The sequence below is a fragment of the Prinia subflava genome, chromosome 4 (genome assembly GCF_021018805.1).
Source record: "Prinia subflava isolate CZ2003 ecotype Zambia chromosome 4, Cam_Psub_1.2, whole genome shotgun sequence".
NCBI classification, from domain to species: domain Eukaryota; kingdom Metazoa; phylum Chordata; class Aves; order Passeriformes; family Cisticolidae; genus Prinia; species Prinia subflava.
The window spans coordinates 2100822-2116202 of NC_086250.1; the positions used below are offsets into that span (position 1 = coordinate 2100822).

General features: G+C 47.6%; 1 protein-coding gene across 1 annotated transcript; it reads left to right on the plus strand.

Moving 5' to 3' along the window:
* Nucleotides 1–23: 23 nt before the first annotated feature.
* On the plus strand, nucleotides 24–14676 carry USP18 (ubiquitin specific peptidase 18). The gene is made up of 11 exons (XM_063395129.1): nucleotides 24–2484; nucleotides 5365–5561; nucleotides 6207–6303; nucleotides 7502–7647; nucleotides 9168–9247; nucleotides 10036–10182; nucleotides 10596–10691; nucleotides 11209–11376; nucleotides 12093–12224; nucleotides 12636–12685; nucleotides 13043–14676. The coding sequence occupies exons 1-11, from the start codon at nucleotides 2063–2065 to the stop codon at nucleotides 13089–13091; spliced, it is 1584 nt and encodes a 527-aa protein (XP_063251199.1). The 5' UTR covers nucleotides 24–2062; the 3' UTR covers nucleotides 13092–14676.
* Nucleotides 14677–15381: the final 705 nt, after the last annotated feature.

The following is a 15381-nucleotide window of genomic DNA, read 5'->3' on the forward strand; positions in this document are numbered from 1 at the left end:
ACTGATCACACCTGGGGCTGTTCCGACCCTCCTCACCCTCACTGAGCACACCTGGGGCTGCTTCATCCCTCCTCATCCTCACTGACCACACCTGGGGCTGCTTCATCCCTCCTCACCCTCACTGAGCACACCTGGGGCTGTTAATCCCTCCTCATCCTCACTGACCACACCTGGGGCTGTCCTGGACACAGATTAAGGCAGGAATTTCACTCAATCCCACTCTGAGTCGCACTCAACACGCCGAGCAAGCCTTGCTGCTTTTCACACCGAACCCGAAGCTGACTAAAACGAAGAAAATGAGAATTGAGCGGGATCGCAGGGGCATGAGGGGCCGGGGGTGGCATGCTGGAAAACCCGGACCGGATCCCGGCCGGAGTCCGGAATGGAGTTGGTCGGTTGGAGAGAAAACCCGGACAGTATTTCAGCCGGGGTTCGGAATGGAGTCGCCCTGCATGCTGGAAAAGCAGGACTGCATTTCTCCTGCCATGTGGAATGGGGAAAAACCCCAACTGGATTTTTCTGCAATACAGAATTGAGGAATTCCTGGGCTGGATTGTAGTTGGATACAGAATGGTGGCAACCCGGACTGTATTTTTTCCCAAACACAGAATGGTGGGAAACCAATGGGGTTTGATCCCAGTCTTTTGTACAGAGGTGTACAGCAAAATGACGTTCCTAAACGAAGAAAGCACGTTTCTAAACCAAGAAAACCTAACTGCTCCAGCAGTGTACACTTCTCAAACATTCAAACACTCGACCATTGCTGGAACCGCCCCGGTGCTGTAAGAGACCGGACTGTTGGTGCTCATGGCTTGAACTATCGCTGTGTGCTTCTCCAGTGATGCACGCAGGTGCCTCCTTGGTGCAGAAGGGTGTGCACACGTGAGGCTTCAGCCTGGCTTTTCAGATAAAGGAACAGGCTGATAAGAGGCAAATCCTGCAGGTGGGATAAGTCCTCGTCATGCCTCCCTTACACAGTGACTCAGCAGTGAAAATTCCTCTCTGAAGTTCATTCACACCTCGGACGGATGAGGCAGTTCATCTTGGCTGATGCGCCATAACACGGTGTGGATTTCTTCACTTCCTGAAGGCTTTTTAGATCTCGTCCTGACCATCAACATTAGGATTTATTTTATTTGCAAGGACACTAAGTAATCAGGAGCCCTGCTCTTGAAGCACTTTTGGAGCTGTTTGGACATTAGAAATGCTGTAGCAATTATCAGGAGCTAGCAGCTTTTGTCTAAGGGACCCTGCATTGTGCTGCTCAGCAAGCAGCATGTTTGGACACTAAAACACTGCGCCTTTAAGTCTGAGCCATCCCTTCACCTGAGCCCATTTTCTGGGCTCAGACTTCTGACTGCTGCCTGCTTTGGAAGTGACTGAGTTCAGCAGGCAAAGCTTAAAATATTCTGAAGATGTACTACTCCTCCTAAGTGAGCGCCCAGGCTCTCACAGTGGTCATTTCCAAAGGCTGTTCCAGCTGCACGCTGCTTCACTAACTCCCACCAGGCAGATCTAGTTCCTGTTTAACCTGCAGTGTCCTTTTGCACTTTGCTCAGGTGGTTTCATTCTCTCGACGCAATTTGTGGCTTAACAGTTCTCTCTCCCTTCCATAGGGCAGTGGCCGCACAAGCCAGTAATAGGAAGGGAACATCACTAAATTAAAACTATTGCTGAGAGCCCCTACCACAGCCAAGACGCTGAGTCATTTGTGCCCTTCTGCTCCAAAGTCCCTACAGGTATCCACATCCCCCGGTGACGATTCGGGAGCGTTTTCACTGTCCCTGCAGTCTCGGACCGCTAAGGACCGAAGAGTTGTGCTGCCTCCAGCAGAGGCAGGCAGTGTGAGCAGGTTCCCCACACCAGCCCAGAGGGTTTGCGGCTGGGACCTCTCCACAAGGCCAGCTCTGATGGGCTCCAGACAGCCCCTCTGAAAGCCCCCGTGCGCTGTCTCCTTCCCGAGGCTCAGCGAAGCCGGGGGGGCTGCGCAGAGGTACCCGGCACAGGGCTGGCAGTGCCTGCTGTCCTCACCTGTGCTGCCCGATAACACTTCAGCCTCATAATGCTTCCCCCAGGAGGCACATGCGAAGCGATCTGTACTAAAGGACAAAGAACGGGCAGCGAAAACCCCTCGGCCGATTTCTCCCAACCCCCTCGGTGCCGGGAGGCGGCGCAGGGCGGCTCCGAGTTTCACTTTCTGTGCCTGCTCCCGGCCGAGCGGGAAACGAAAACTGCGCGGCGGGGCGGGCGCTGGCGCTGGCGCTGGCGGCGGGGCAGCCCCGCTCCGCTCCGCCCGCTGCTCTGCCGGCTCCTGCTGCCCTGCCGCTGCTCTGCCGCTGCCCACAGCTGCCTCCCGAGTCCCGGAGCCCTCCGGTTCCCCCGAATGAGCGGCTCCCCCGCGCCGCTGCGGTGCCAGCCCCCGGTGCCAGCCCCCGGTGCCAGAGTGAGGTGCAGCCCCCAGCTCTGCTGCTCCGGCGGGAATTGGTAAGAAGCCGGGTTGTGGTTTGTTGCTGGTTTTGTTTTGTTTTTTTTTGTTTTTCTGGTTTGTGGGATCGGATGCCGGAGGCGCAGGGTGTCAGGAGGAAGGAAATAAAGGAAATAGAGAGGGAAATAATAACGGAGAATAGTTGGGCAGCTAAGGGAGAAGTCTTCCTCCAGTGGTATCCGGAGAGGTGCGGAGGTGATGCGCTCTTAGGTGACTCTGTCCCCTCAAGGGTGGCTCGTCCCGCTGAGTCTCTGCTGGACCCCTTCGAGGAGCACCTCGGGGGGACACAGAAATACAGAATAGTTGGGGTTGGAAGGGAGCTTGAAGATCATCCAGCTCCAACCCCCGTGCTGGGGATCCCTCAGCTCTAGAGCAGGTCAGATCCCTTTTACTAGGACAGGCTGCTCAGAGCCCCATCCAGCCTGGCCTCGCCACCTGCCCCAGCATCATCTGCACCCCGAGATTCCCTGAAGGAAAGGAGCTGACAGGGAGGGGAGCAGTGCCGGGGGTGGGAGCCCTGCTCGGGCACAGGGGAGCGGGGCTGAGGGGACAGCTCGGGAGGAGCCGGTGACCTGGGGGCAGATGGACAGCGGAGCAGGGAGAACGGGAGGCTGGGCTGGCTGAGGGAGAGGGCTGTGAGGGTGGGTGAGTGTGGGATGGAGGGGATCCCTGCTCCCTGCCCGGTGCTGGGGCCAGCCTCATCTGCTGAGGTACCGAGTCCTTTCCTGACGTGCAAAGGACACCGAGAAGCGACGCTGCCCCTCCAGAGAGAGAGGAGAAATGGGGGGCAGGAGGGGAGCCTGCTGCTCAGTTCCCTGGCTCACTCACCAGTTGTTTTCTATCCCTGTGCAGGGAAAAGGAGGTCAGGTGCAAATCTTAGCAAGGCTGTATTTCTGACAGCCCGAACGAGGCAGCTCCAAGGGTTGGGAAGTTCTATCTGTGTCCCTTCTCCCACAACACGATTCCTGAGAGTGGTGACTAGGAGAGAATTTCATGGAACCAGAGACACAAATCCTGCTGTATCCCCCTGCCCTAATATCCCTACGACCTTTCTGCCTTTTCCTCAAGTCACCCAAAGCCATTCAGCCCTGTGCTCGCTCTTTAATCCCCCTCTTAGTCCTGCTTTTCCTGACAAAACCCGTGTCTTGCAGCTTTGCTTTATCCCCAGCACATCTCTGGCTGTTGTTTAGCTACCTCTGCCCTGCCTGCCCCTGTCCTCTCTCTCTGTTTTGATATCCCCACTGCCTGTGAGCATCCCTTTCCTTCTGGCTGACTGCACACCAGCTAAACCCACCAGCCTGAGAGGGGCTCCCACTCCAGCTCAGCTTTCAGAAACCTGAATGCATCACTGAATCACCTCCAGGAAAGCAGGCAGTCTGTCCTCAGGCTCTGCTTCGGCAACGGAGAAATCAGACAAAATTTATCTTTTCCTGTGTAGGAAAAGATCATCTTGAAGATCATCTAGCTCCTTTCTAGCATCTAACTTCTTTCTAAAGGAAATTTATCTTTTCCTGCGTCACTGTTCTAAGTACGGGGTTTGCGTATAAAAAGGAACTTTGTCTTTCTGAGTTTATTTCTTCCCCCCCAAAAAAACTTCTCAGCAAATTCGACAATATTTGGTGAATCTTAATGTGTGACACTTAGAGTTCAAAAGTAATCTTCAAAAGTAAGCTATCAAAAATACAGTTGGAAATAAGGACACTTAAGCTTAAAGGTAATAGGCAAAAAAATTCATTTCTATCTTCTCTGCCTGAATCTTCAGTAATTTGATATTTGGCACTATTAGGCATAGTTAACCCAAACCCATGCTTTTAAAGCAAAGATTTTCTTTCTTTTTTTTATGAAAGACAGAATCAGAATTTTGCTTATTTCCCTTTCTTAGTAGCTTTTCTTCATTTTCAGTGCTTAGCCCTAGGTTGATTTTATGCGCTATTTAATATTTGTAGAACAATAATTTCTGAGCTTTTTTTTTTTTTTTTTTTGGTCTCTGCACCCCCTCCCATTCCCCACGAACATCTGCTTTTTTCTGATTCTCTCTCCATGTTCACAGCGGACTTTTAGAAAGTTTCATTTTTGCATAGTTGCATTTGAACTTTATCAGATTGTTTTGTACATGTATTTCTATTTTTCTTTAGTAGCTGAGTCTCAGGAGACTGTCAGAGTAGTGATCTGTTGAATTCTCCCTTAAAAATCAAGGGATTATAATGGTTCTCTTGCATAAAGTTACTTTGCCTGTGATCAGTTGAAGGAACAGAAAAAGAAACTGATATGTTGGTGCTTAAATGTCTTTCAAAATGACAGTCCAAAGTGCCACAGCAGTGCCGTGACTCAGGCACTTAAAACCAACCCAGGGAGCCCAGTGCAGAAACCAAGTGTGCTTATCTGGTCAGAGGAGAAGGTGAAACTTGACCTTTTCATACTTGGGCTACTTTGTTAAAAGATTGCTTTTTCTAAACAAAGAGGAGTTTTGCAGCATCTGCCTGTGGGCAATTTTAATCATCTTATTTACCAAACCTTTCCGAACAGGGACGTGTGGATTTCCTTGGCTAGGTGGAGCTGTTTCTGTGGAACTGAAGAATCATTTATTTATCTAGCCACAAGAGGAAGACAGGAGGAGTAATTGTCGTCAGACCCCGTTTCTGTTCCTTTGGCAATAGCCTGCACACCTCAGCACCCATGTTAATTCAAATATTACGTGCTGTAGCAGCAATTTACTGATTTTATTGATATTCCAGGCCAGGCTGGATGGGGCCCAGAGCAACCTGATCTAGTGGGTGACATCCCTGCCTGTGGCAGGGAGTTGAAACTAAATGATCTTTAAGGTTCCTTTCCAACCTAAATAATTCAATGATTTTTTCATACTGAAATTGTCTCTGCAGTCCTTCTGTCCTTGAGCAGTACTGGTTGATGGGACAAAGGAGTGGGCGTCAAGAAAGGAGCAAGAAACCAGAGGTGGCACTAAGCGAGACCATGGAGGCAGAAATTGAAGTGCAAAATAATAAAGAGGGAACCGAAGAGATGAAGGCCAAAAACCAGAAGCTGACATCAGTCTTTGGTGTGGCAGACTTAAAAAATGGTAATAATGTTTTGCCTATTCTTCACTTATTTTCTATTTCTCATGCCTGCTGTTCTGTTCTCTGTCCAAAGGCTCAATTTTTTTGTATTCTTTACCTCTTCTGACTGAGGAATATACAGATTCTCATTTTGCCTTGCCAAGTAACCATTTTGAGTTTTTTTAGAATAGAATACATGAAGATCTGAGAGCTTTTTCCCTATTTAAGTCCTCAAACTGGCCATTGCAGCCAAAAACTCCGAGTTGCTGGCTCTGTCTCTTTCCAAACACAGCCAGCATTGCTGAGTTTGCTAAACCATGGACTAGACCCTGGTTATTCTCCTCATGCAGGCAGTCTGCCTCCTGTTTTTCAATTTTTTGTTTAAGTGTGTTATGAGAGGACTGAAAACAGAGGAACTGGGAGAAACTGGGAGCATCATTAACCAGATTTACTTGGATTTTTTTCTGTCAGTTGCCAAACAAACCCAAATGTTACCTGCTTGAGCAACAGAAGGATACATTGAACACTTCTTCAGGTCTGACCAAGATGCTGGGCTCACGCACTGACTGCCTGAACGTGCACAAGAAGAGTTTGCCACTTTCAGATAATTTTCACTTTCTTTTCTTGTACCTATCCCCAGGCCTCACTTCCCTTTTTGTCCCCTGCAGAAGCTGTTGGGCTGTACAACCTTGGCCAGAGCTGCTGCCTGAACTCTCTGCTGCAGGTGTTCCTCATGAACATTCGCTTCACCAGGATACTCCGCAGGTACCACCCTTTGAACCACCTGAGGTATTCCCACTGCTGCACTGCTGTCCCCACTCCTCTTTTTATGTGGGATAAGGAAGGTGTGGATCCCTGAGGTGCTTCTGGTCCCTCAGCAAGCTCCCTGCCTTGTTTTTCCTGCCATACACTGACAGGCCCTGCAAAGGTAGAAGTTGCAGTGCTCAGGCTTGTTCGTCATCTCTGGTTCATGTTCTGAACTCAGTCTTTATGGCTTGTATCTCTCTTTTCCCCAACAGGATGTAATTTTATTCCAGGTTTACTCACAGGCTGGTATAATAAAGGACGTGTCACGTGTAGCTATAACCACTATTAATTTTGACACTTGAAGCATGTAAACATAAACACACCCTAATCCCTGGGCCCTGGCTAGCCCCTGACAGACAAGAGCATTGTTGCACATCATGAATACCTAGCATTACTTTGTTTTCCTTGACTGTTGTCCTTGTGTGTTTTGAGGAGGATTTTGGCTTCTGTCTCCCTCCTGACCACACTGATATCTGGTTTGATTTGTTTTCAGTTTAGTCACTTCACTGCAGATTTAATCACCTCAGTGGATCATTCCTATCCAGTCCTTTCTTACATGCTCACTACTGAGCAGAGGAGAAAGAAGGCAAATTACAGACATGCAGAAATGATAAGTGTCATAAATAAGCTAAATAACGTAGACTGTAGGGTTACCGTGCTTATTTGAAGTAAGAAAAACCTGTGGGCTACAGTAAATTTAGGGACAATTAAGAGTTTTTGTTGGCATGAAGTTGAAATACAAGCATTATGATAGACATGCCCATGAAATCTTGAGGGCACTTTGAGAGTGAGGGCATCAATGGGTGAGAGGCAGTAAAGGTCTGAAATTTGCTCTAACTAATGTTGTTCCTAGAGGTCAGAAGGTGTTTGAGGTCGTGCTTGGCTTGTCTCTTATTCAGGAACAAGCCAACTTGAAATTTTGGCCTTTTACTTTAGAACTGTCAACCTGCACTGTGGGATGGGTTAGCGCAGGTGACTGCTTTCTCTTTTTCCTTCTTTAGCTGAAAATGTTCATTTTCATTGTCCTTTCAATGTCCATCCTGGTTCCTCTTGAGCTGCTGTCTCTGCTACTGCCCTGTGCCCCTTCTGGTGTGACGTCTGACATTTCTCCCTTGTACCTCCTGATCACCACTGGTGTTGCTTGTTCCCCCTCCAGGATCACAGTGCCACCATCTCCTGCGCAGAGGAGGAACAACGTCCCGTACCAGATGCTCCTGCTCCTGGAGAAGATGCAGTGTGGCAAGTGCAAAGCTGTTGCTCCCACAGACCTGGCTTGGTGCCTTTCAGAGCACAGAGTGAAATGTAAGCAGCCCTGCCTCTGCCTGCATTATCCAGCAAACACAAGCAGGGCAGACTCCAGCGTTCCTTCAGGAATTCAGCAGTGCCAGAGTGAGGGACACAGTGACACAGTGACACAGTGACACAGTGACACAGTGCTCCTTGGAGCTGCCTCCCAGCTGAGTGCAGTGCTGTGTCTTAATTCTGAAAAGAGGGAAAAGCCCACCCCTGCTGGATATATTTGCTGATGTCCAAAGGGTGGGAAGGCTCTCAGACTGTTGGAAGATTCAGCTGTGGACACTGGCCAGGAGGAAAGGGCTGTGCAGGGCAGAGAGGACAGTTCCTTGTTTGATTTGTCTTGCTGTACTGGCATCGTGATGGTGAAATAGCTGCTGTTACTAATTAGGAGGAAGGGATAGTGTGGAAAAGAGAAAGAGTTTGCACAGATCCCCCTCCTGCTCCTGCTGGTAAGGGCAGAGAGAAGAATTTGCAGGCTAAATCTCCCAACTGGTCAAAGTTCAAGAAGAGAGAGGTTTTAAATGCATGAGTGACCAATGTCAGTGGGATGGCGAGAGTCTGTGTGTGTGCACAAATACACAGGGCATAACCAAATGTCCCTATCTTTGTCATATAAAAGCCCAGCTAGGATTAGAGAGGTGCCCTGACCTTTATGAAAGAGGAACACAAGATAAACTCAGTATCTATCCCTGTTTGCATCAGCTTTCTCCTGACTCTGAGTGGCTTTGCAGTCAGCCATCCCCCTTCCAGTCAAAGAGAGATTTTATCCTATCAGGTGTGTGGACACATGGATAGGCCCTCCTGTCATTTCAATCTCAGCACTCTGGAGCATTTTAGCCTTTGTGGGGCATGAGGGGATGGGGGAAAGATGTCTGTGGAGTAATACAGGTGAGAAAGAGGACAGAATCTTCCCTGTACTGTTTGTAAGGAGGACTCAAAGAGGATGGCATGGTAGGACACGTGGCATTGAAGTGATAGGACAAGGGGTTGTGGCTTGAAACAGAGGATTAAATATTGGGAAGAAGTTTTTTACCTGTGGGAGTGGTGAGACACTGGTGCAGGATGCCCAGAGGAGCTGTGGATGCTGCATCCCTGCAAGGGTTCAAGGCCAGATTAGGGGGTGTTTGCTGGCCTAGTGAAGGTGTCTGTGCCCACGGTGGGGGAAGTGGAACCAGATGATGTTTAAAGCTTCTTCCAACCCAAACCACTCTCTGATGCTGTGAAATGCAGCCCTCAGCTCAGTGAGCCACCTGAGCCCTCCTGTGGTAGGTATTGGGTGTCCTCTTGTCCCTGCCTCTAGTGACAGGGACACGACTTTTGCACTGGTGGTACAAACACTCCTGTCTCTTCCCTCTGCCTGCTCAGGCCACATTGCAGCTTGTGCCCAGGGTAAGCTCTGTCTCTGCAGGGAGGAGCAAGGGACAAGAGCCTGGATCGGAGGGGGCAGTGACCCTCCCTTTGCCAGGGAAATCCGTGCTCGGTGCTGTTCGTGGTCCTGACTGAGGCTGTGTTTTCTCTTTGTGCAGTGTTTGTGCAGCATGATGCTGCTCAGCTCTTTCTGATTCTCTGGAACTTGTTAAAGAAGCAGATGAAAAAGCGAGAGCTGGTAAGGAGGGTGACTGAAATGAACCTTTGTCCCTTACTGTGTGTGGTTTCCTCTGCTCCTTGAAGGATCCTGTTCACTGGCATGTGTCCTAAGTTTATTTTTAAAATTATATTCTCTTTCATTGCATCTTTCAAATGGGACAGAGAATCTTTGTTTCATAAGCTTTGATGTTTTGAATCACAGTTAAGTTTTGCTCATCCTGCTTTCAGGGCATCTCAATCCCCATTCTAATGGGAGACCTGACTAATAACTACAAGATTGATCCTTTTGCAGCATTGTGTTTAGTTATATTTAATTTATTTTTCCCCCAAATTTCTGTAAGCACTTGCTGGTGTACCTTGACGCAGCTTTTCCATTCTTTGAAGTCAGCCACGTGCATTTCATTACAATTAGTCACGGATAGTGCATGATGTATATAACAGTTCCTCCCATGGGACTGGGAAAAGTGACTCTTCCCTGACTGACTGTCAGTTTTATTAATACAGAAGACAGGCTCCTGTTGCAGTTTCAAGCGAAACAGAACAATTCTGCATCAAAGCAGATATTTAACACTCTGATCCTACAGGCTGTGTCTTTCCCCTCCGTTAGGGAATGAGGGGAAGGAGTTGTTCTCCTTTAAACTATGGGAAGTACTCTGTCCACATAAGTCATTGTCACATCTTGGTTCCAACCTTAAAGCAATAACCTTGCATGAGATGTGTGAGCACAGGGCCTTTCCCACCCACAGGGAAACAGCTCAGCTGTCTTCTTCATAAACCTTGTTTTGGCCTTTTCATTCACCCCTCCAGGTTGAAGAGCTGAGTGATTTGTACACGATCTGCATACAGGAGCATCTGGCCTGTCAGAAATGCCTTTTTGAAATAAAGAGCATCAGCACCATGTTAACCCTTCCACTCCCAGTGCTGGATGCCAATTCTCACAGGCTGAAGACTCTGGTAAGTTCAGCAGCAGCGCTGTTTCCTTCGGAGATAATTCCTCTCTGTTCATAGTGGATTTTTCAAATGCCACTGGACCACTGGACCTTATTGATTCTCTGACCACTTTATACTGTTTCAGCATAATGGAGATGCTTTGAAAACTCTAAGGCCTTGAAGTAGGAATAAAAGACATTTATCCATCAACACCTTCTTTGTGGAATATGTGTGCTCTTTTTTTTTCCCCAATTATTGCAATCACAGCAGCAGCTAGGAGAAATGAGGTATCTTTTGTTTCAGGCTGCTAGATGCTTTCAGTCTTTTGTCCTTTGAATAAAAGATGTAACTTTGCTGTTTGCTTGGACCCTCTGAAATAATGTAGAAATAAAAATCCAGCTTGAAGGAATTCAGTTGAAAGGAGTCTGTCTTCCTAGGAGGACAGTCTGCAGTACTTCTTCCATCCAGAAGAGCTGACTGGACAAAACATGTGTTTCTGTCAACAGTGTGGGAGGAAAACAACTTTTCTGCAGGTAATTGGAGCATTATTTCCCCATGTCTCATACCCAGAACCCCCTTGAGGACTGGGGAGGGAGGGGAAAGGATTCAACCATATCTAAGAGGAGAGCAACAGCTCAGCTTTGCCAGCACAGCGGTGTCAGCGAGATGTGAACCACAGGCATCTTTCCTGCTGTTAGGAAGGAGGTCCCTGGTCACAAGGGAGTGGATTTACCTCTCCTCACCTTCCTGTGCTGCCAGCCTAGGGCTGGGAAAGCACGTGAGCAGTGAAGCAGCCCTTGAGACACCCAAGGCTGGGTGCTGATGGCTCTGAAGCTCTGTCACAGGCTGTCACAGCTCTGTCACAGGGATGTGCCTGTGTGCAGATGGGCTGCAGAAGTTTGGCATCTGCTGCCCCATGGAATTGGCAAACACTCACTGGAGCACTGGCTCTTCTCCATTCTGCACACACTGGGTGGCGGTGGCTGCTTCCACCCTGCCTCCCCAGGGTCTGCTCCCCAGGTTTCAATTGCATTTTCTGTTGCTTTGCAGAGCATGAAGCTGGTGCATCTGCCACAGACTCTGACCTTGCACCTGAAGCGCTTCTGCTTCGAAAGATCTCGCACGCACAAGCTGAGCCACCCCCTGCCATTCCCACAGGAACTTGATCTCAGGGAAGTCTTGACAGAAAATCAGTGCCTAGCAGATGACAGTGAAAAGGTGAGCTGCTCCTGTTCAAAAAGGGCAGATTTTCTTCTTCTCTCTGCTCCGTTCTCATAAAAATTTAAGAGATCACACCAATACTTGTCTCAGTTCAAAGTGCCTGCCTGAAAAATTTGTGTCTCAAACTTTACCTGTGCCTGGTGTTGTCTCACATCCCATAGTTTTAACTGGTTCAGCCATTATTCAACATTGTGTGCTCAGATTAAATCACCCAAGGCACCCTAACTGGAGCTTGCCTTAGGGACAAAAGCCAGGCTTTGCAGATCTCACCCATCCAAGACAGGGGAACTCTATTCCTGGTGTTTCCCGTGCAGTATTGTTGCTATTGCTGCAATTGTTGCAATTGTTGCAATTGTTGCTGGTCACAGCAGCTTTGCCAGGTAGCTGGGGTGGATCTGCCCCACTGTGGATGTGTTTCTCCTTCTGGGAAATAACAAGGGAAACGTGGCAACAACAGAGGTCACCAGCATGGGGCTGTGGTGAACCTCTGTGCTGCTCCTTTGACAATCCCCTGGTCTCCAGGGAGGCTGCCAACCCACAGCTGACAGGCAGAACTCTGAGGGTAAGGGCAAAATAAAAAAGGCAGGATACTCAATGCCAATGTGACCTTTTTTCCTTACAAAATGCAGTCCTTGCTGCCCTGGCTGCTGCTCCCTGCAGCCCGTGCAGACGGGAATTGCTGCACTGACAGCTGCTCTGGTGTCTCCCTGCAGGCTGCCTGGCAGTACGAGCTCTTTGCCGTGGTGGCTCACTCGGGCTCCACCAGCTGTGGACATTACTGTGCCTACATCCGCAGCCTCACCGAGTGTCAGTGGTATTGCTTCAACGACTCCGAGGTGGGCCAGGTGAGCAGAGCCAGCCACGTCTGCTTTGTACCTCCCTGGACACTCCTCCTGTCTGCCTGCTGACTAAAGAGAGCCAGCAAAGGAAACTGAGGCTGCAGAGCTTTGTCCATCTCTGCTGCAGGATGCTCTGACTCTCAGTCCTGTGCCAAACAAGGCCTCAGGTTGTGTTTTGTGATTTGCAGGAGCAGCCACTTGCTGAGTATCCTACTCGATGTACCCCACATCTGTTTAATGTATACATTCACAACTGGTTTTCCTCCAAGAGTAAAAGCAATAAACCAATTTATTGAAAGGTGTTTAGTTCCTGGAAGTGCCACCTAGATCACTCTAGTGAGAACTCGTGGGCTGTACCAGAATGTGTCTCTCTGGAGAGTTTTTACCCGTCTTCTCTTGTGTGTTTTTCTTCTCTAGGTATCGTGGGATGATGTTAAATGCACCTATGGACATTCCAACCTCTGCTGGTATGCAAATGTATCCCTGATCTTTCCTACTGCTGCTCTGGACTTTGGAATGAGGGTGGCAAAGAGAGGGAAGACAAATTGGTTTGCATATTGCCTGGGGGGTGGTGGGGATGCAGGAGATGTCAGTCAGGATTTCTCCATGCTTTTATTTCGATGCACCATAAGAAAATGAGCTTACAGGAGGGAGATAATGTCTCCTATAAACTGTAGCACTGCCAGGGAATCTTGGGAACACTGCACAGGACCAGCTTAGTTGACCTAAAGCTGAGCAAGCTGAGCAGGAGCAGTTCTGGGATGTTATTTGCAACCTGGATTTTCAACCACACCTTGTGTTTTTCTTTCTCTTTGCCTCCACAGGAGAGAAACAGCCTATCTCTTGTTTTACATGAAAAAGCACCCTCAGTAGCCTTGCCCAGGAGTATCAGGATGTCTCTGAGAGCTGTGCACTGTCCATGGAGCTCAGCACCTCTGTGCCAGTGTGGACATGGTCAAATGTTTCACAGGAAAGACATTCTGCACTCAGCAGCCTCGGTCTTCACGTTTATTTATGAAAAAAAGTGCAGCAGACATTCAGCTAGGGAAAGGATCTGAGAACTGTTGCAACTAGAGACTTTCTTTTGTGTGTTTTTTATATTTATGTGACTCTACATGTTCATTTCCTCTTTCAAAGATGGTGAAGTTTGCCCTTGTCTCTGCTGCTTTACCATTTTCCTTAATGCTGATGCCTGGATTCCAGTCCAGGGGAAGGGTTTGGCCTGAAAGGCCGTGTGATGTTCCAGGGAGGTGTGTGCTGTGACTGGAGAGCTCTGAGAGCCACACAGAGCCAGGAAGAGCCTGAGATTCCCTTTGTCCTTTTAGCACCACGTTAGATGCTGGCAAGCTGGGCAGGAGACCCCAAAAATCACCCCAGAAACAACTGGAGGGAGGATCAGAACCTGGAGACACACACATCAGTGGCACACACTCCATAAAACCCCCTGAAAATGATCACTGCAAGGGCTGGGATGTGTCAAGAGGTGTTTTAAATCAGGAGCCATTGGAGCAGTTCTGATTTCGAGATGAGCTTGTGTAAATTTGTGCAGGTGATTATTATCAGCAGGCTTATCAGGCTTTTAGATGCATTTTCCTTCAGAGCAGCAGAGATTCTGGTTAGTGATTTTGCACAATGCAGGTCATACACGGTGATGAGGGAGCTGAGATGCCTTGATGTGCTTGAACTTCTGGGATTTTTGGTTGTGTGGCTTTTAAAACACTCGTGGCTTTAACTCTTGATGATCCTCTTCAACTGAAGATCCCAGCAGTTTGAGATCTGGAAGTTTCTTCAACCTCATACACCCTATGACTGTATCTTTACAAAGGTGCTGTTTTTGTGGGACTGAGCAATGACAAAATGATATTAAAATTATATAAATTATATAAAACTTACATAGATATACTACTATCTATGTATAACCTGACCTCACTTTGGTAATGATGATGGAGTTCACAAATCATGTCCATTTTCTGAAGGTAAACTGAGAAATCTTAGAGCATAGCTATGAAATTACTCTTTCCTGGTATTTTGTATTATGTATTCTGTGGTAAAAAAATCCCAGTGTATTATTTGCCATCAGGATGAGGAATTTTCAGCCTGTTCACCTTCAGGAATGCATTGCACCCTTTCTAAAGCATCTTGAAATGGGTGAGTAAGAAAATCAAGTTTGTTTGCTTTTTTAACACTTTGCCTCTGTGAAGGGGCTGAAAAAAGCTGCACTTTCAGGAACTGAGAAGTTAATGGGATAAGAGACTGACATTTCTAATGAGCTATAACTTGAAATTTAAAAGCTTATGCTAATGAAAAATACCCTAAATACATCATAACCTTCCAGGGATGTCACTCATCAAGGAAACAACTGTAGAAATAGATTTAAGAATCTTTTTAGTCAGTGAAAAAAAAAAAGAATTTCAATGTAAAGTAATCAGTGTTTTTTTGAATAAAATATTATGGGATACCTTCCTTAGAAAATCAGTCTTGTGGTTTATTCTTGATCTATTCTTCCCAAACACTGTGAATGCAGGTCAAGTGTTCAGGGCGGAGCTGCTGCTAATGTTTATCTCCAAGGAAAACCAGCTAAACCTGGACACCTCACCCTTGTTTGGGTTTATTTGTCCTGTGTTTGAGTCACTGTCCAAAGAAGCCCAGCAGCAACAGCTTTGAAAAGCCAGATAAAGCCAAGAGGATGTGTGTGCAGGGATTATTGCAGGTCCTGGTAAATCCTTGTTTCCGTTTTTTGGTTTGGTTTAGGATTACCATGCCACAGCAAATTACACATTCTCTGCTTCATCTCTGTCAGACTCTTCCACAGGTTCAGCTATCCCTCAGCTTCAAGAAATGCACAGAAAACCAGGAAAAATAAATATATCTAATAAATGTCTCTGAAAGGTATAATTTCTAAATTGTCAATATGTAATTTACAAAATAACTGAAGGACACGGAAACAATGTTTCAGAGAGTCATGGTCATCACAGATTTCTACATAATTTTCTCACAAATAAGAAGGAAAAACACACTGGGGAATGAAATCTCTACGTATCAGCCCTGGGCACAACAACTGCTGGTTAAACCCTGCTTTCACTGCAGAATTCAGGCCAACAGGCCTGACCCTTTTGAGCTCAGAAATAAAATTAAAAGGGTTCTGAATGGAGTGACCACTCAT